Source organism: Plasmodium falciparum (genome assembly GCF_000002765.6).
Source record: "Plasmodium falciparum 3D7 genome assembly, chromosome: 10".
Lineage (NCBI taxonomy): Eukaryota > Apicomplexa > Aconoidasida > Haemosporida > Plasmodiidae > Plasmodium > Plasmodium falciparum.
Window position 1 is genome coordinate 1,250,001 of NC_037281.1, and position 18,970 is coordinate 1,268,970.

Genomic DNA, 18,970 nt, shown 5'->3' on the forward strand with positions numbered 1-18,970 from the left:
TATATATATTTTATTTTTTTGTTGCTTATTTATATTAATAGAAAATGCAGGTGAATTTCCCAGAAGACAAAATTGATTTGTTTGAAAAAAATTTCAACTTAATTGACAACAATAATGATAAAAAAATTAGCCCAGAAGAATTTAAAATACTCATACGCGTCCTGGGGCAAACAATAAACGAAAAAGATCTGGATGAAATAATAAATAAGCATTTTGAAGATGGTATAGAAGAATGTGATAAAGAACAAAAGGATAATGATGAAAAAAATAATAAATCTATTAATAGTATAAAAAAAAAATATGATATTAAAAATTCAATATCCAAATTTAGTAATATAAAAAGTAATGAAGAAAAAACACAAAATTCTTTAATTAAAAATAAGGATCATTTAAATGAAAAAATAATAAATAAAAAACATATTAACTTTGAAGAATTTTTAAAAATTTTTATGAATATATATACTCAACCTATATCATTACATGAATTAATCAAATATTTTCAAATCTTTGATAATGAAAATAAAGGTTATATGGATATGGAGAAATTAAAATATATTCTTATGAATTCTGATGAAAAAATTACAGATGAGGACTTTAAATTCTTTTTGGACTCAATAAATTTCAAAAACGTAGATAAAATAGATTATGTTATTTTATCGAAAATGATAAAAAATTTATGTTAACATGAAAGGATGAAAAAAAAAAAAATTTATAATATGCTCTTTTCATATTTTTCACTTGTCCATATGAAATATAAATTATCTCATTATAATATTTGCATATATAAATATATATATATATATATATGTATATATATATGTGTGTTTGATTTTTTAAGAAAACAATATGTTTTTTGCACAACTTATAAAATGTGTTTTATTAGTTAGGTTTAAACAATTAAACGGTATAAAAAAAAAAAAAAAAAGAAGCACATATATATATATATATATATATATATATAATATCTATTTTATTTTATTTTATTTTATTTTTTTTATATAATGTATAATATGTCATATATAATTTGTTGAATCATCGAACAAAATATAATTACAAAAGAACATTTCAAAGAAATAAGATGCAAATCATATGACTATATATATATATATATATATATATATATATATATACATATATATATATTTTTTTTTTATATTAACAATTTAATAAATATTGAGCATACAATCAGAACGTGTGTTAGGGTTACTCCGTTTATTACACTATATGATGTATCAGCCTGGTCCACAGTATTTCCTCCTCCGTTAGATGAAGGATCTTCTTTACATGTATAATAATTTCCTTCTAATGTACACACTTCATTTTCTGCACATTTTAATGAACATGGTGTATCACCTTGTATATCACATAATTTATTCTGGTTAAGTATGGTACCTATATTGCATGAGCATGTATGTGTTAAAGAATTTGCAGGATCTACTATACATTTTCCTTTACCACATACTTTATCTCGACAAACATTAGGAACACATACTCCAGCAGTTAAAGTATATTCTGTTCTGCACATACATTTTATCTGTTTTTCATTATTCTTATTTCCTAAATCGAAACAGTAAGCGTATTCATCACAAGCTTTAAATGAATTTTCAACTTTATCACAGACTACTTTTTTTCCACACGTGTCCTCATTTATTAATACATATCCTTCAATACACTTACATTCATAATGATTACTCATCTGAATTAAATAACCATATTTACATATTGTATTTTCAGTAACCCGAGCCTTATTCAACGTTATGTAAAGTTGAATAAATAAAAAAAGAAGTACCTTAAAATATGTATTCATTGTATAAAAAACTAAAAAATATAAAATAATAAGTGATTATTAATAATGTACATATCTATAAATATATAAAATTTAAAAAAAAAAAGAAAAAAAAAAAAAAGATTACAATTTATATAATTTTGTGCACAATATTCATGTATATGTAAGACAAATTGACCATAAAAAAAGAAACACAAATAAGTAAGATTTATAACAATATTTTGTGAGTATATATAATTTATATTTATTCTTATAAGTTTTGTTCTTTTGTACATATAAGTATAGATCGTTATTTATTTATTTTAATTTTATTTTTAATGAATATATATATATATATATATTTCCCTATGTAAATAAATATGTGTTCAGGTAAATATTGGAAAGAACATGTCTTAGTAAGGTAACTTAATAAATAGGAAATATAGCTTTTTACTAATTAAAAGGTTTTTATTACTATGCATTTAAAAAATAACCTATATATATATATATATATATATATATAAATTCATTAATATGTATTTACATAATAATTGTATATTTTCTTATTAAAAAAAAAAAAAAAAAAAAAAAATATATAGGTTATAATATATATAGAGAATCATGTGTGTAAAATTTAATACATATTAATTTTTATATTCTATTTTTCTTTTTATCTCTTATGACTATATAATTAGTTTTGTAACTATCCTGTCCAAATGCATGAACAAGTCATCAAAATATTTCAATTAATACATATGTCAATATTGTTTTACGTTGAAATAATCTATTATTCCTTTAATTGAAGGCAAAGTAAAATAAATATATTCCAAAATAGGAAGGATTTTTAAGAGGTAATCATATGAAATAAAACTAAAAAAAAATGATATTATATCTAAAATAATAGAAACAAGAAGTTAATATTAGAAAAAAAAAAAAAAAAAAAAAAAATATATTAGACAACTAAAGCGACTAGCGATGCGGAAAAATTATGAGCTAGCTAATTAAAAAAAATAGAAGAATTAAAAAAAAAAAAAAAAAAAAAAAAAAGAATTATAATATTTTTATAATTTCTTTGTACCTTTATTTTAAATAACATATATATGTATATGTATATATATATATATATATATATATATATAATAATTTTATCAATCTTATTTTCACAAAATAATAGTTATAATGTATATATATTATCATGACAAAATTTTACTTAGTTTTATTTACCTTTTATTTTTTACCAAGTTGATATCTTTCTGAATTTACCAAATTTTAATATTAGATATCATTTTATTAGAGTTCATGGTATTTTTTTTTGTCTTATAAGAAATTATAATTTTTCAATGTTCAGAGAAAACTTAAATATAATTTGATCTATAAATATATTTATTATATTATAATAAATAATTATCCACTTTATAGCAATTAATAAAAAAAAAAAAAAAAAAAAAAAAAAATAAATAAATATAAAAAAAAAAAAAAAAAATATAAAAAAAAATAAATAATAGTAATAAAAAAGAATAACCAAAAATAACAATAGTAATAATAATAATAATAATACATATAAAAGTTCAATTAATTATTCATAACTGTAAAAAGTGTTTTAACCTTGATAATTTACCATTTAAAATATATATATATGTTGTTATAATATTTACATTATAAAAAAGCATACTGAAAATAGTATAAACATAATGCTTAGATTTAAAATATTATATGCTGAAAAAGCAGTACATATAGAGCTTTCATTATCTATTATAAATCCATCTTTACAATCACATTTATAAATTCCATCAACAGCTTTACAGGTTTCATTTTCTTTTAAGCATTTTAATGAGCATTTGGTTTCTCCATCTTTTGAACATTTATTTTGATCTTGTACATTGGGAACTTTGCCTATATTACATGAGCAAACTCCAGTTTTAACAGGATTGCTTGTATCTAATATACATTTACCGTTACCACAAGTTACATTCTTACATTCATTTGGTATACAAACATTATTTACCATATCATATCCAAGATTACATTTACAAGCGTATGAAACGGGATTTCCATCTATTTTAATACATTTGGAAAAATCTCCACATGGTTTATTTACAGTCTTTTCGTCACATTTCAGAACTTTTTCTTCACATGTTTCTTCATTTACTAACACCAAATCATTTTCACATTTACATTCCAAATGACCACTCATCTGAATTAAAAATCCTCTTTTGCATACAGTATCCACGGTAACTTTCGCATTATTATATTTTATGCTAAGTTGAATGAAAAGGAAAAGAAACAAACTGTAAAGTTTATTCATTTTTAAAAGAATAAAAAAATATAAGGTATGAGTTTTTTTTGTTTTTTTTTGTTTTTTTGTTTTCACAACAATTTATTAACAAATGAGAAAAATAAAATAAAAATAATAAGACAAAAAAAAAAAAAAAAAAAAGATAACGAAAAAAATGAATAAATTGAAGAAAACAAAGAAATAAAATAAGATTCTAATAAAAACAATTACAAATAAAAATCTATATTGAAGTTTATAAAAACGACATAATAATATTTTATAAATTAACAAAATAATAATAAAATAGAAAATATAAATAATATTAAAATTAATAATATGTATTTATTTACAATGATTATATAAACGGATTATTGTATATTTATTAAAAAAAAAACTTTTTTTTTTTTTTTTTTTTTTGTAAATATATATTCCTTATATATCTAGCCAAACTCTATAAGTATCAGTACAGAAAAAAAAAAAAAAAAAAAAAAAAAAAAATTATTTTTTTATTCCTTGTATGTACAAAATAATAATAATAATTGTGTGTGCAATATATATATATATATATATATATTTAATTATTGATTTTTCTCTAAGAATTGGTGTATGAACATTTTTTTGGATTTGATATTTTATGTTAGTAAAAGGAACGTATGTTCTACACAAGCAACATTTATAAGCTCTGTGAGATATACATATATATATATATATATATATATATATATATATATATATATATGTACATAGAGAAGTATCTTTTTTTTTTTTTTTTTTTTTTTTTTTTTTTTTTTTTTATTATTTATTATGTTTTGTTTAGGAATTGAGAACAATCCGTTATTATTTTATTAAGATGAAATTTTTGAATGATTAAATATAAAAATGGAGTTTCCTTCCAAATTAACTTTAAACGATTTATTTCGTCATCGGAGTTTTTATCAATATGAATCATTGCATGATATAATGTTTTCTTTAATTTGTAATCTTGTTTAAAATATATTAATGTTTTTTTTAAAAAGTTTTGTAACATATTTAATATATCAAGCTTGTTATGAGTTGTATAATCTTCTACTTGTTTTTTTACTTGTACTAACTTTTTTAGGCATTTATTTATATCCTTTAATGTACATTTTAATGATTCATAGATTCTTAGAAATTCATACTTTAATTCGTTTTTTACAAGTATATGTAACTCATCCTTTTGGTTAATCAAATCCAGGGGTACACATCTATATAAAAAGAGAAGAAAAAAGAAAAGAAAAAAAAAAAAAAATATATATATATATATATATATATAAATATATTAGTTATCGTTTATATACATATATAAATTTTTTTTTGTGTATATTTTAAGACAAACTATTTTTTATTATACACAATAAAAAGAAGAAGAAAAAGAAAAAAATAAATAAACATACTCATTATTTATCATGATATTTATAAGTTCATCTATCAATAATACTGTTGCATCATGGAAACTAAAATATTTTCTTACATAAATAATACAATCATTTATTATACTTTTGGCATTGATTATTTGTTCCTTCATGATAAAATGGGGAAATTCATTATATCATATCTTGGAACATAAAAATAAAAGAATAATATAAAATTATGTTATTATTATATAAATAAATAAATAAATATATATATATATATATATATATATATATATATATATTAATTAAAATCATTGTTTGATTTCAAGGATTTATTATCACATGGCTTTTATTAATAAAACATTTTCTGATGAATGAAAAATAAGAAAAGTATGGCATTATTCAAAGGATATTATCAAAGCATAAAAATATGGAAAAAAAAAAAAAATAAATAAATAAAAATATTAAAACATAATATTTTTATAAAAAAAAAAAAAAATGTTATACTTTTTTAAGATGTGAAAGTTTTATAATTTATTTAATTTTTTATTTTATAAGATTCACATATAATATATATATATATATATATTTATTTATTTATATGTTGGTTTGTTTATAAATTGAAGGATAATAATAATAATAGAATTAAATGATTAAGTCGATAATAATATTTAAAAAAAAAAATTTTTCCCTTTTGAAATTTATACATATAATATATACATCATATTATAATATTATATATATAATATGATATGAGAAAATAATAGTAGGATCCATTTTTTTTTTTTTATAAATTATGAATGAATATATAGGTAGAACAAAGTCGTTGAATTGGTAATTTTTTTTTTTTTTAACCTGTTCGTGCATATAAATAATTATACCTACAAATATTTGTATTTTTTTATGTATTTTTTTTATTTTCAGTTTTATTTTATATATTATTTCTTTATGGTTAACATTCAAAATTTATAGTTTTTATTTAAATATGTATAACAATAAATCTACATGCACAAAAAAAAAAAAAAAATAAAAATAAAAAAATATAAATATAAATATATATTAACACATATATTGATACACGCATAAGAAAGATAATAGTAGTTATTTTATTTTTTTTTTTTTATAAACGTGTAGAATGATATTATAAATATAAATATAATATTATGGGGAAAATTATTTATATGTAAACAATATATAAATGCGCGTTATTAATTTTTTCATATTTATCATATATATATATATATATATATATATATTTTTTTTTTTTTTTGACGTATATCGACATTGTATTTATATATTCATTTTGATGATGATTTAAAAAGAATTTTATAAAAATTTGAAGGTGGCAATGTGTACATAGAATAACCAGTGCTACGTATCATGTGAAATAAAATAGAGGGAAAATTTAAGTGCAATCATTCTATTACTATACAGTTCATATATATATATATATATATATATACTTATACATAAACTTTATTTGTTTATTTGTTTATTTATTTGTTTATTTATTTGTTTATTTATTTGTTTATTTATTTGTTTATTTATTTGTTTTTATTTATTTGTTTATTTATTTGTTTTATTTTTTATTTTTTTGTTTTTATTTATTTATTTATTTGGTAATGTTATTTTTTTTGTAAATAAATAAATATTTAAAATAGAAAAAAATAAATTTAAATTAAATACTGGTGTATAAAAATATAATCGACACTGTTTAATTATGTAAACATATAAAAATATTGACATATATATGTGTATATATGTATGTATGTTTGTTTGTTTGTATGTATATGTGAATGCTTATATATTTCCATATACACAATCTGTTTAAATATATGGTCGGAAAGTACCAGCACTTTTGTTTTATTTTTTAATATTTTTTTATATTTTTTTATATTTTATTATATTTTATTATATTTAATTATATTATATTATATTATATTTTATTTATTTTTTTTTTTTTTGAAATGACTGAAGTAACACACTGCTACAATGGGAATATAAAAGACGGTCTGTTTCACGGGTTTGGAATATTAATATATTCGCAGCATGAAAAATATGAAGGAGATTTTGTATATGGGAAACGAGAGGGGCGAGGAAAGTTTACTTATGCTGATGGTGCAACCTATGAAGGTGAATGGGTTGATGATAAGATACATGGGAAAGGTATTGCAAATTTTGTTAGTGGGAATATATATGAAGGAGAATGGGAGAATGGGAAGATAAATGGATTTGGTATGTTATGTTATAATAATGGTGATAAATATGAAGGAGAATGGTTAGATGGTAAAATGCATGGTCGAGGAACATATACTTATGAAGATGGCGATGTATATATAGGAGAATGGAAAAATGATAAAAGACATGGTAAAGGATGTGTTAAATATAAAGGTAATGAAAATAAAATAGCTGAAACATATGAAGGGGATTGGGTTGATGGGAAAATGCAGGGTAGAGGAACATATTTTTTTGCTGATGGTGGTATATATGAAGGTGATTGGGTTGATGGAAAAATGGAAGGTAAAGGAGTATATAAATATTTAAATGGAAATAAATATGAAGGGGAATGGATTAATGATATGAAAAATGGTTATGGAACACTTGCCTATGTTAATGGAGAATTATATGAAGGTTATTGGAAAAATGATAAAGTTCATGGAAAGGGTACTCTCACATATAGTAAAGGAGATAAATATATAGGTGAATGGAAATATGCTAAAAAATGTGGTGAAGGAGAATTAATATATGCTTCAGGTGATAAATTTAAAGGACAATGGAAAAATGATAAAGCTAATGGATATGGTATTCTATTATATAATAATGGAAATAAATATGAAGGAGAATGGTTAGATGATCATAGACATGGTATGGGTACATTTACATGTAAAGAAGATGGTACTATTTATTCTGGACATTTCCAATTTAATAGAAAACATGGAAAAGGTACTTTAACCTTTGTTAATGGACATATACTACAGGGAATATGGAATTCAGGTTTACTTGAAAAGGTAATAAATTATGAGTTAACCCCATCTTCCCCCTGGAACGACCCCGACTTGTAAAAATAAAATAATAAAATAAAATAATAATAAAATAAAATAATAATAAAATAAAATAATAAAATAATGAAATAATAAAATAATAAAATGATAATAAAGTGAAGTATATATATATATATATATATATATATATATATGTATTATTTTTTATTTTATATTTTTTTTATTTTATATTTTTTATATTTTATTTTTTATTTTTTTTTTTTCCTCATTCATTCACCCTTAAAACTACATTAATTATTTTTTAATAATTTAATATATATATATATATATATATTTACAATAATCCAAACGAGCATTTCATAGATGTTCAAAAATTTGTACTACCCGTAAACCTTGTCAAATTTGTAATTATTTACTTAATTATTTTATTAATTTTTTTTTTTTTGTTTGTTTAGCTTTATATATGAACATACTTTATGTTTTATTTTTTAGATTTTCTTTTTTTTTTTTTCTTTTTTTTTTTTTTCTTTTTTTTTTTTTTCACTGTGTTTTAATTTTTTTATTATCTATTTATTTAATTTTCCGTTTTTTTTTTTTTTTTTTTTTTTTTTTTAATACATTTTTAATATATATATATATTGTATATATATATATATATATATATATATATATTTTTTTTTTTTTCTTGTGTTAAATCTTATTAAATTTCTTTGAGCCTTTTATTTAATATTAAAATTAAAACAAAAGGAAAAAAGGAAAAATGGAAAAAAGGAAAAATGGAAAAATGGAAAAATGGAAAAATGAAAAAATGGAAAAATGGAAAAATGGAAAAATGGAAAAATGGAAAAATGAAAAAATGGAAAAAATGGAAAAAAGGAAAAATGGAAAAATGAAAAAATGGAAAAAAGGAAAAAAGAAAAAATGGGAAATTTCATGTACTCATTTACCCTTATTAAATATATATTTATATGTAATATATATATCTATCCCTAAAAAAAATTGTAAAAAAAAAAAAAAATAAAATAAAATAAATGGTGATCATTATATTTATATCCCTTAGGAAATATTTAAGGAAGGGAGGAAATATTCTATGCATATTATATATATGTATATATATTATATATGTATTATGTTACCAATGTAGTTTCTTGTTAAAAAAAAAAATTAAGGGGAAATATCATATTAAATAAAGTAAAATTATTATTAACTTTTATATATTATACCTCCCTAAATATACATAATATATATATATTATATATTATATATATATTTATTTTTTTTTTTTTTTTTTAAATATAACAATTATTTAAAATTTTATATATGTATAATATTATTTTGTATATATTTATAAATATTGGTAAAAAAAAAAATAATATGTTTTTTGTTTTTTCGCTTATTTCTCAAAATGAAAAATTAAAACATATATAAGGGTATATATGTGTAGGTTCAACACATCTTTTTCTCTCTCTCTCAATATATATATATAAATATTTATTTTTATGGATATTTTTTTTTTTTTTTTTTTTTTTTCCATATATATATTAGTATACCCACTTAATATTATTATTGTTGTAATGAGTTAATTCGATATATAAGCTTCGTTATTATTTTACTTTTTTTTTTTTTTTCTATTCTTAACCTCAAATCAAATTGACCTGACCTTGAAACACTCCACTGAGGAGTTGTATATATATTATATACACATATAAATATATATATATATATAAATATATATAAATATATATATATATATATATATAAATATATATAAATATATATATATAAATATATATAAATATATATAAATATATATATATATATATATATATATATATCCATAGATCCATTTTATTATTATTATTATTATTATTATATATATAATAGGTGGAAAATGGCTAGCTGTACTGGAAAAGTTAATTTTTCATCAAGTGGAAAGGAGAAGGGTATAGGTTTAGAATCAGTTTTGGAAAATGCATTTGATGAATTAATCTCAGAATTTAAAAAGAAGTTTCTACACAAAATAATAAAAGTATTAGAAGAGGCAAAATATAATGAGAATTTAGATATTATGAATGAAAGGAGGAAGAATTTTTTTTTGAAGAAATATGAAAATGATCAAAGGGAAGATGAAGATGAATATGAAAATAAAATTGGAAATGTAGTTGAAAAAAAAATTGAAGGTAATGTTGAAGGTAATGTTGAAGGTAATGTTGAAAGGGAAGATATAATGATAGAAGAAGAGAAAAAAAAAAAAAAAAAAAAAATGGATTCTAGTTCATCATCTAATGATAGTACATTTGGTGTGTATTTAAAAAGTATTATAGATAGAAATAAAATAAGTTTATTGAAAAAATTAGAAAAACAAAAAGAATTAAAAAGTGTCGAAGAAAATAATAAAATAAATTATTATAATAATAAATATAAAAATGGAATTATACATTATGATGAAAATAAAGAATATCATAATAATTTAAATGATAAACATGTATATAATAAAAATGAAGAATCTATGAATGAGCGAACTAAATTAGTTAAGTATACATTTCATGATAAAAATAAAAATAAAAATGATATGTACTTATATCCTCAGGAATCCCATTTTAAATATGTTAGTGAAAGAATAGAAAATCTATATAAAATAAGCAATAAATTAAGAGAGGAAAAGGAAACATATCATAATCTAAAATATGATAAAGATAATGAAAATCAACATTTTAAAGAAAATCATACAGAAGATGAAACAGATCATGAACAGAATTATGAAAAATATAATGTTAAATTAAAAAATTATGTGCAAAATCATAATACTCAACAAATGGACAAGTATCAAATTAATGAAAAAAATAATATCAGCAAATTAAAACAATACAACAACAACAACGACAACAATAATAATAATAACAACAACAACAACAACAATAATAATAACAACAACAACAACAACAATAATAATAACAACAACAACAACAACAATAATAATAATAATAATAATAATTTAAAGGGTAATATGGAAAAAAATATTATAAATAATCATCAGAAAAATTATATATCTTATTATAATAACAGTTTTAAATATCCTTCAAGATCTCATATATTTACAGAAAGATTTAGTTATCATGCTTCTGATGAACATAATGAAAAGAGTGATCATATTTATGATATGTCACCTAATAAAGATAAAAATTGTAATAATATTTATGGTATATTACATAACAAAGATAAACATTGTAATAATAATTATGATATGTCATCCAATAAAGATAAACATTGTAATAATATTTATGATATGTCACCTAAAAAGGATAAACATTGTAATAATATTTATGGTATATTACATAACAAAGATAAACATTGTAATAATATTTATGGTATGTCACCTAAAAAAGATAAACATTGTAATAATATTTATGGTATATTACATAACAAAGATAAACATTGTAATAATATTTATGATATGTCACCTAAAAAAGATAAACATTGTAATAATATTTATGAGATGTCACCTAAAAAAGATAAACATTGTAATAATATTTATGAGATGTCACCTAAAAAAGATAAACATTGTAATAATATTTATGATAATAGTCACCTTTCATCCAGAGGCGCAAATAAATTACCACCAAGCAATAATATTATACATGAAGAAAAAAAACAAATAATAAATGAGAATATAAATATAGAAAGTCCACAGAAAATTAACGATTTATGTAATGAAAAAAATAATAATTTGGAATGTAAAAAAGAAAAAATTAAATTAGAAAAACAATTTTCTTTTGATTCAAAAGATAGTGATGACAACTATGTAAGGGGGAAAAATAATATGTACGAGCAGGACGATTTAAAAAATAATATGTCACAAAGATATTATAAAAAAGTAGAAGACTTCAAATCATATCAACTGAATAAAAAAATTTCAAACGAAAAGGAAATCATTAAAAGGCCAAATAATAACTTGTTTTTTGAAGTTATAAGAGGAAAGAAAAGAAAAAATATGCAAGGATTTGAATGTAAAGATTGTAAATCGTTTTATAATGAAATATATTCAGATGATGATGAAGGGAAATGTGTGCACAAGAATTTTTTTATGAAAAATGAACAACAATTAAAAAAAAAAATAAACATTAATAAAGATGTACGTAGTAAAAATAGTTCAACGGATGATATTAATAGTGTAGATAAAATGAATAATGTAGATAAAATGAATAATGCGAATAATATAAATAATGCGGACAACATAAATAATGCGGATAACATAAATAATGCGGATAACATAAATAATGAGGATAATATAAACAATATGGATAATTTAAATAATGCGGATAATTTAAATAATGCGGATAATTTAAATAATGCGGATAATTATCCATTAAATAAAAAAGTTCATATGAATAATTCTAAGAAAAGTATATATTATTCACATTCCTTATCCCCAACATGCTTGAATGCTCACACAGATACTGAGAAAGCATCTATGAACGAAAAAAAAAATGGTAATATGTTAAACATGGATAATATAAAAAAGGAAAACGATTTAGAAAAAGAAAAAGAAAAAAAAAAAAAAAAAATTATACAAACTTTTTCACGACATAGATATCATAATAAAATTAATGACTCTCCAAAAAATTTCTGGAAATTTGATTTCTTTAAATAAAAACATTGTTGAACTGTTTTATTTATAAATATAAGTAATTTGTAGAATTTTTTTTTTTTAAATAAAAAAAAAAATATATATATTATATATGGTATGTATATATTGAAAAATGGTATAATAACACTAAATATTTTATATAGTATGTATATATAAATATATATAAATATATATGTGTATATAGTTTTTTTATTTTTTATTTATTATTTTTTATTTTTTATTTAATTTTTTTTTTTTTTTTTTTTTCTTAATTTCCCCCTTAAAATTACTGAACGATTTCAATATTTGGAGAAAATTAGATGTAAATATATTTTATTATATTATATATATGTATATATATATTTTTTTTTTTTTTATTTATTTTTTTTATGTGTAAAAAATATATATATATAATATATATTAATATTGTTATTTTATTATTTTATGTTACCTTTGGACAAAATTTTATAACTGTCTAAAAAATATTTTTTTACTTTTTTCTTTTTTTTTTTCAATGTAATATTTGTATTATATATATATATATATATATATATATATATATATATATACATATATATTTTTATATAAATAAATTTTGTTTATATGAAGAGTGAAAGTAAAAAAAAAAAAGTACATGTTTATATAAATATGGATAATTTTAAATGTAAATTTTTATAGGATTTATTAAATAAATATATATATATATATATATATATATATATATATATATATATATATATATATATATGTATATTTTTAATTTTTTCTACTTTTCAATTTTTTTTTTTTTTTCGTGTTATAATTTGTATTATATTATATTATATTATATATATATATATATATATATTAATTTTTTTTTTTTTTTTTTTTTAACATTAGTGAAAATACATTATTATAATATTATACATATGAATAAATAAATAAATATATATATATATATTTATATATTATTTATTTTGTATATTTTATAAATGTTTTTCCTTTTTTTATTTTTAAAGAGAATTAAATAATTAGTTAACGTTTATATATATTAGTGTTATAATATTTTAAATATTTGTTATGTCTTTTTATTAATTTTTTCAAGTGTCTAAGGCTTTTGATGAAATAACAAAAAAAAAAAAAAAAAGAAGATAACACGATATAATAATATAACATGATATAATAATATAACATGGTATAATAATATAACATGATATAATAATATAACATGATATAATAATATAACATGAATAAAGTATAGCCTATACATATATATGCGCATCGTGTATATGTGTAACCATATTATTATAACAAATTTATATATTTATCATTTGTTCAATGTAATAATAAAAAAAAAAAACAAAAAACAACATACTATGAAAATAACAGAAATTAAATTTATGAACAAAATAAAAATTTAATTATATATTTGTATAATATTTTCTACAGCTTGATTCTACACATATATATATATATATATATATATATATATATAATTATTAATTTCCATATAAAACAAATAAATATATATATATATATATATATATTATATATATGCATATAAGATATTTTATAATATACCTATTATTACTTAATAACATTCTCATTATTTTTTCTTATGTTTCGTAAAAAAAAGTGAGGAAAAAAAAAAAAAAAAATATATATATATATATATATATATATATATATATATATATATAATTAATGTTTACATTATTATTTATATACGACTTCTTATATTTTATTTTATTTTTATTTTTTTTCTAGGTTCATTTTGTTATTTGTTTTATTACATATGTTTGTGTAGATATATGTTATGCGAGAAGTAGTCTTAGACGCATATATATTTTATAAGTACAGAGACAAAAAAAATTGCTGAAATATAAAAATATAAGACATGTCAAATTTTTTTTAGTGTTCATTTTTTATATTTTTCCTTACAATTGTTTATGTTACCACACAAATATATAAATATATTTTTATATATATGTATGTATATATTGTATTATATTATTATTTTTTTTTTTTTATATTATAAAGATTGTTGTATAAATATGAGTAAAAAAAAACGAGCGAATCAACAAAAGAGGAAAAAAAAAACAGAGAAAAAGAAAAATGTAAAGTTACAGAATGAAAAAGTAAAAATAACAAGACGTGTACATTGATAAGAATAATATGTGAATTTTTTTGTTTTTTTTTATATATATAATATGATATAAAATTATATAATTTATTTATTTATTTATTTTTTTTTTTTTCCTTTGTACAATTTTAGAATTACAACAATGTAGAATCCGAAAGAGGAGGAATTACCTATTCATTGGTTAAAATAAAAATAAATAAATAAATATATATATATATATATATATATTTAATTTTATTCTTTTACATTTTTTTAATGTAGATAAATGATTATCATGACACGAACTTTAAAAAAAATTTTTATATAAAAAGCATAAGAACAGATGGTAACTGCTTATTTAGGGCTGTGTCAGATCAATTATATAATCATGAAGAGAATTACAAAGAGATAAGAAAAAAAGTGGTAAGGAAAAATTGGGTTATATATATAATATATATATTAATATATGTTCTTAAGAATATATTTATATGTTAAGAATGATAATAGAATATATATATTTACTTTGTTTTTGTCTTTTATTTTTATTATATTTATATATTTGTTAAGGTGGAACATTTATTGAAAAATGAAGAACTGTATAAGAATTTTATTGAGTATGATGAAAGTTATAAATCGTATATAGAAAGGTAAAATTTTAAAAAAATAAATAGAAAAATAATATATTTTTGGAAATGATTTAATATATATATGTATATATATATATATAAATATTTTTTTTTTTTTTTTTTTTTTAACTTTTGAAGAATAAGTTTAGATGGGACGTGGGGAGGACAATTAGAACTTCAAGCCGTAGGAGAAATTTACAAAGTAAAAAAAAAAAAAAAAAAAAAAAAAAAAAAAAATATACATATATATATTAAATCATTTCCAAAATTTTTTTATTTTTCTATTAATTCAGGTTAATATTTTAATATATCAAGAGAATGGTTGTATACTTGAAATTAAAAATCACAGCGATGATAATAAATGTATACAATTACATTATGCTTCTAGTGTAATATTATAAAAGAAAAAGAATAATATGAAACTATATAATATATATTATAATTATATATATATATATATATATATATATATTTTCACCCCGTGGATTTCCTCTTATTTTAGGAACATTATAACAGCGTGAGGTTTAAAAATAGGGCCCTAGATAACGAATTAAAATCGATACTAGACCTAAGAGAAATAGTAATAATAATGTGACACATAAAAAAAAAAGATTTTTTTTGTACATATAAAGGAGTTCTAATATATATATATATATATATATATATATATATATATATATATATATATATTGTTAAGTGGTGTAAATCCATTAAAATGTTATATTTCAATTTTTTTTTTTTTTTTTTTTTTTTTTTTTTTTTGTAGCTAAATAATAAAGAAGATAATGATTCCACCAAAACCTTTTACGAAACTACAGAAAACGAACTGACGGATGAAAATGAAAGTGCTCAATCTAATAACATAAAATTTATTAATAAAAAATGTGATGAGAATCATAGGGAATATTATTATAACAAGTTGTTAAAGGAAGAAGATAATTGCTATGATTATATTGAAAGGAAAAAAAATGGAAATAATATTTTTTGTTTTAGTGATTATGAAGATGATAATAATTTAACATCTTATAATGTTCTACAGAAAATTCATAACAATATTAAAATTAATCGGAAGCATGGTCGAAGTAAAAGTATGCCAAATATTAATGATAAGTTTTTATATTTTTTTTCGAAGAATAATCGAAATGATAAGGTAGAAAGCGATAGCACGATAGATAACATGAATAAAAAGAAAAGTATAGAAAAAAAGAAGACTAAAAAAAATGTAAAAAGGAAAATTAATTTTGTTCGATATAAGTCATCAGGAGGAATGTATTATTATACACAATATGACAATAATAATAATGATAATAATAATAATAATAATAATAATAATAATAATAATAATAATAATAATAATAACAAAAATGAGGATATCTTAAGAAGTGATGATAATAATGATAATTCTAGTAGTAGTGACAGCTTATGTCTGGATAACGTTTTTTCTATGTATCTTTTTAATAATTATGTAGATAGAAGTAAAACACCAATCGTCAGATTTTATTTTGATAAGTTATTTTATAAATATTTGTGTTTATCAAGTGTTATGCATATAGATCATATTAATAATAAATGTGATAGTAATAAATATTATGATAATATAGGCCATACTAATAGTCTTAATAATAATAATAATAATAATATTAATTTTAGTGAGAATTACAATTTATGGAATTTGAACTACCCTCCAAATCATCCATTTAACAAAAATAATAATTTCTTAGATGAAAGTAATTTATCCAAAATAGGTTATATATCACATTATGAAGTGAAACATAATTTTATTAAATATAAGAAAAAGGATGATGAAGATTTTACAAATTTTTATAGTGAAAAAATTTTATATAACACTGAAAATGGTTGCCAAGATATATTATATAAGAACTCATATATTGATGATAATTCTATAAGTCCTAATGATATAAAAAATAAAAAAAGTTTTAATAACAATTATTTATATGATGATTCACATGTTATAAATCATTCAGATATTAATCATAGTTATTATAAAAGCGGGAACCCATTTTATTCTTTATATATGAAAGGAGATGCCTCACAAGATGTGAACAATAAAATAAATACATTCAAAAATAATGATAATATAAATGGTAATCAAATTAATGTTTATAATATGAGTGTCAATAATAATATTGACACTCACCAGAGCACTTGTAAAAACAACACTGTTTATATAGAAAAAGACATAAAATGTGTAAACAATTTATTTAATAATAAAAAGGAGAAACATTTTAATTATTATCCATACGGTGACAGGATTTTTAATATTATTATTGATGAATATGTTATAAGCATGGAAAGCGATTTGTTATGTTGTTATATAGGTAATAAATATAACAATATATTGATAAGATCAAAAAGTAATCCAAACGGAAAGAGTGAATATAACATTGATGAGAATATATATTCGACATATGCTACACATATTATTGAAAATAATAATAGGAACAATGAAGAGGGATCAAACAATGATATAAATACTTCAAATGTAAATATCGAAAATAATAATATTGGTGATTCTCATCAAGATAATCATAGTAGAAATACAACAAGTACAAATATAACAAAAGATCAACAAACAATTTTACATTTAAATTCAAGAGATTTATCTATGAAAAAAAAATATCAACATAAAAAATTTATTAATATGTTTTCTAAAGATTTTTATTCAAAAGGATTATTCCAATATTTAAATGCTGATTTTATTTTGAATGATGATAAAATAAAATACATTATACCATTTTTTTCAAATCATAACAAAATTAATATATTTAAAAAAAACATTGATAGTAATGATATGTATTTATATAATTATCTAATGTTCTATTTTTATTTAAATAAAGACAAAATATTAAATAAATGGAAGTGCTCAAAAAATTTATATGAAGAATTCCTAATAAAAGAAAAACATAAATATTATAAATTTATTAAGGGAAAAAAATATACATCCTCTATTAAAAGTAGGGATGACCAAGGAGTTAAAATTATATCTATATGAATAACAAAAAAAAAAAAAAAAAAATAAAAATAAGCAGTGGCAGGGGGGCATCACATTTATGGAATTTAGACAAGTGTGAAAAAATAAAATATATATATATATATATATATGTATATATTTATTATTTTTTTTTTTTTTTTTGTGGAAATAATGTGTATATATATTTGTTGCCTCAATATTTATTA

General features: G+C 18.7%; 7 protein-coding genes across 8 annotated transcripts; 4 read left to right on the forward strand and 3 right to left on the reverse strand.

Annotated features, from left to right (window-relative positions):
• Positions 1-44: 44 nt before the first annotated feature.
• On the forward strand, positions 45-683 carry PF3D7_1030800 (calmodulin, putative; the record flags this gene model as incomplete). Its single annotated transcript, XM_001347549.1, has 1 exon — positions 45-683. One exon carries the CDS (start codon positions 45-47, stop codon positions 681-683), a length of 639 nt encoding a protein of 212 aa, XP_001347585.1.
• A 467-nt stretch (positions 684-1,150) lies between these two features.
• PF3D7_1030900 (ookinete surface protein P28) lies at positions 1,151-1,807 on the reverse strand (the record flags this gene model as incomplete). Its single annotated transcript, XM_001347550.1, has 1 exon — positions 1,151-1,807. One exon carries the CDS (start codon positions 1,805-1,807, stop codon positions 1,151-1,153), a length of 657 nt encoding a protein of 218 aa, XP_001347586.1.
• Positions 1,808-3,416: 1,609 nt separating this feature from the next.
• Positions 3,417-4,070, reverse strand: PF3D7_1031000 (ookinete surface protein P25; the record flags this gene model as incomplete). The annotated part of the gene is made up of 1 exon (XM_001347551.1): positions 3,417-4,070. One exon carries the CDS (start codon positions 4,068-4,070, stop codon positions 3,417-3,419), a length of 654 nt encoding a protein of 217 aa, XP_001347587.1.
• Positions 4,071-4,842: 772 nt separating this feature from the next.
• Positions 4,843-5,586, reverse strand: PF3D7_1031100 (conserved Plasmodium protein, unknown function; the record flags this gene model as incomplete). Its single annotated transcript, XM_001347552.3, has 2 exons — positions 4,843-5,266; positions 5,456-5,586. 2 exons carry the CDS (start codon positions 5,584-5,586, stop codon positions 4,843-4,845), a joined length of 555 nt encoding a protein of 184 aa, XP_001347588.2.
• Positions 5,587-7,383: 1,797 nt separating this feature from the next.
• PF3D7_1031200 (MORN repeat-containing protein 1) lies at positions 7,384-8,478 on the forward strand (the record flags this gene model as incomplete). Its single annotated transcript, XM_001347554.2, has 1 exon — positions 7,384-8,478. One exon carries the CDS (start codon positions 7,384-7,386, stop codon positions 8,476-8,478), a length of 1,095 nt encoding a protein of 364 aa, XP_001347590.2.
• Positions 8,479-10,309: 1,831 nt separating this feature from the next.
• Positions 10,310-13,069, forward strand: PF3D7_1031300 (conserved Plasmodium protein, unknown function; the record flags this gene model as incomplete). Its single annotated transcript, XM_001347555.1, has 1 exon — positions 10,310-13,069. The coding sequence occupies one exon, from the start codon at positions 10,310-10,312 to the stop codon at positions 13,067-13,069; it is 2,760 nt and encodes a 919-aa protein (XP_001347591.1).
• Positions 13,070-15,078: 2,009 nt separating this feature from the next.
• On the forward strand, positions 15,079-18,785 carry PF3D7_1031400.1 (OTU-like cysteine protease; the record flags this gene model as incomplete). Of its 2 annotated transcripts, none has more annotated exons than XM_024473294.1 (8): positions 15,079-15,162; positions 15,300-15,347; positions 15,429-15,569; positions 15,714-15,793; positions 15,911-15,974; positions 16,066-16,161; positions 16,275-16,352; positions 16,539-18,785. In XM_024473294.1, the coding sequence occupies 8 exons, from the start codon at positions 15,079-15,081 to the stop codon at positions 18,783-18,785; spliced, it is 2,838 nt and encodes a 945-aa protein (XP_024329104.1). The 2 variants fall into 2 exon arrangements, with proteins under 2 accessions (XP_024329104.1, XP_001347592.3); XM_001347556.3 differs by having other exon boundaries at positions 15,079-15,141.
• Positions 18,786-18,970: the final 185 nt, after the last annotated feature.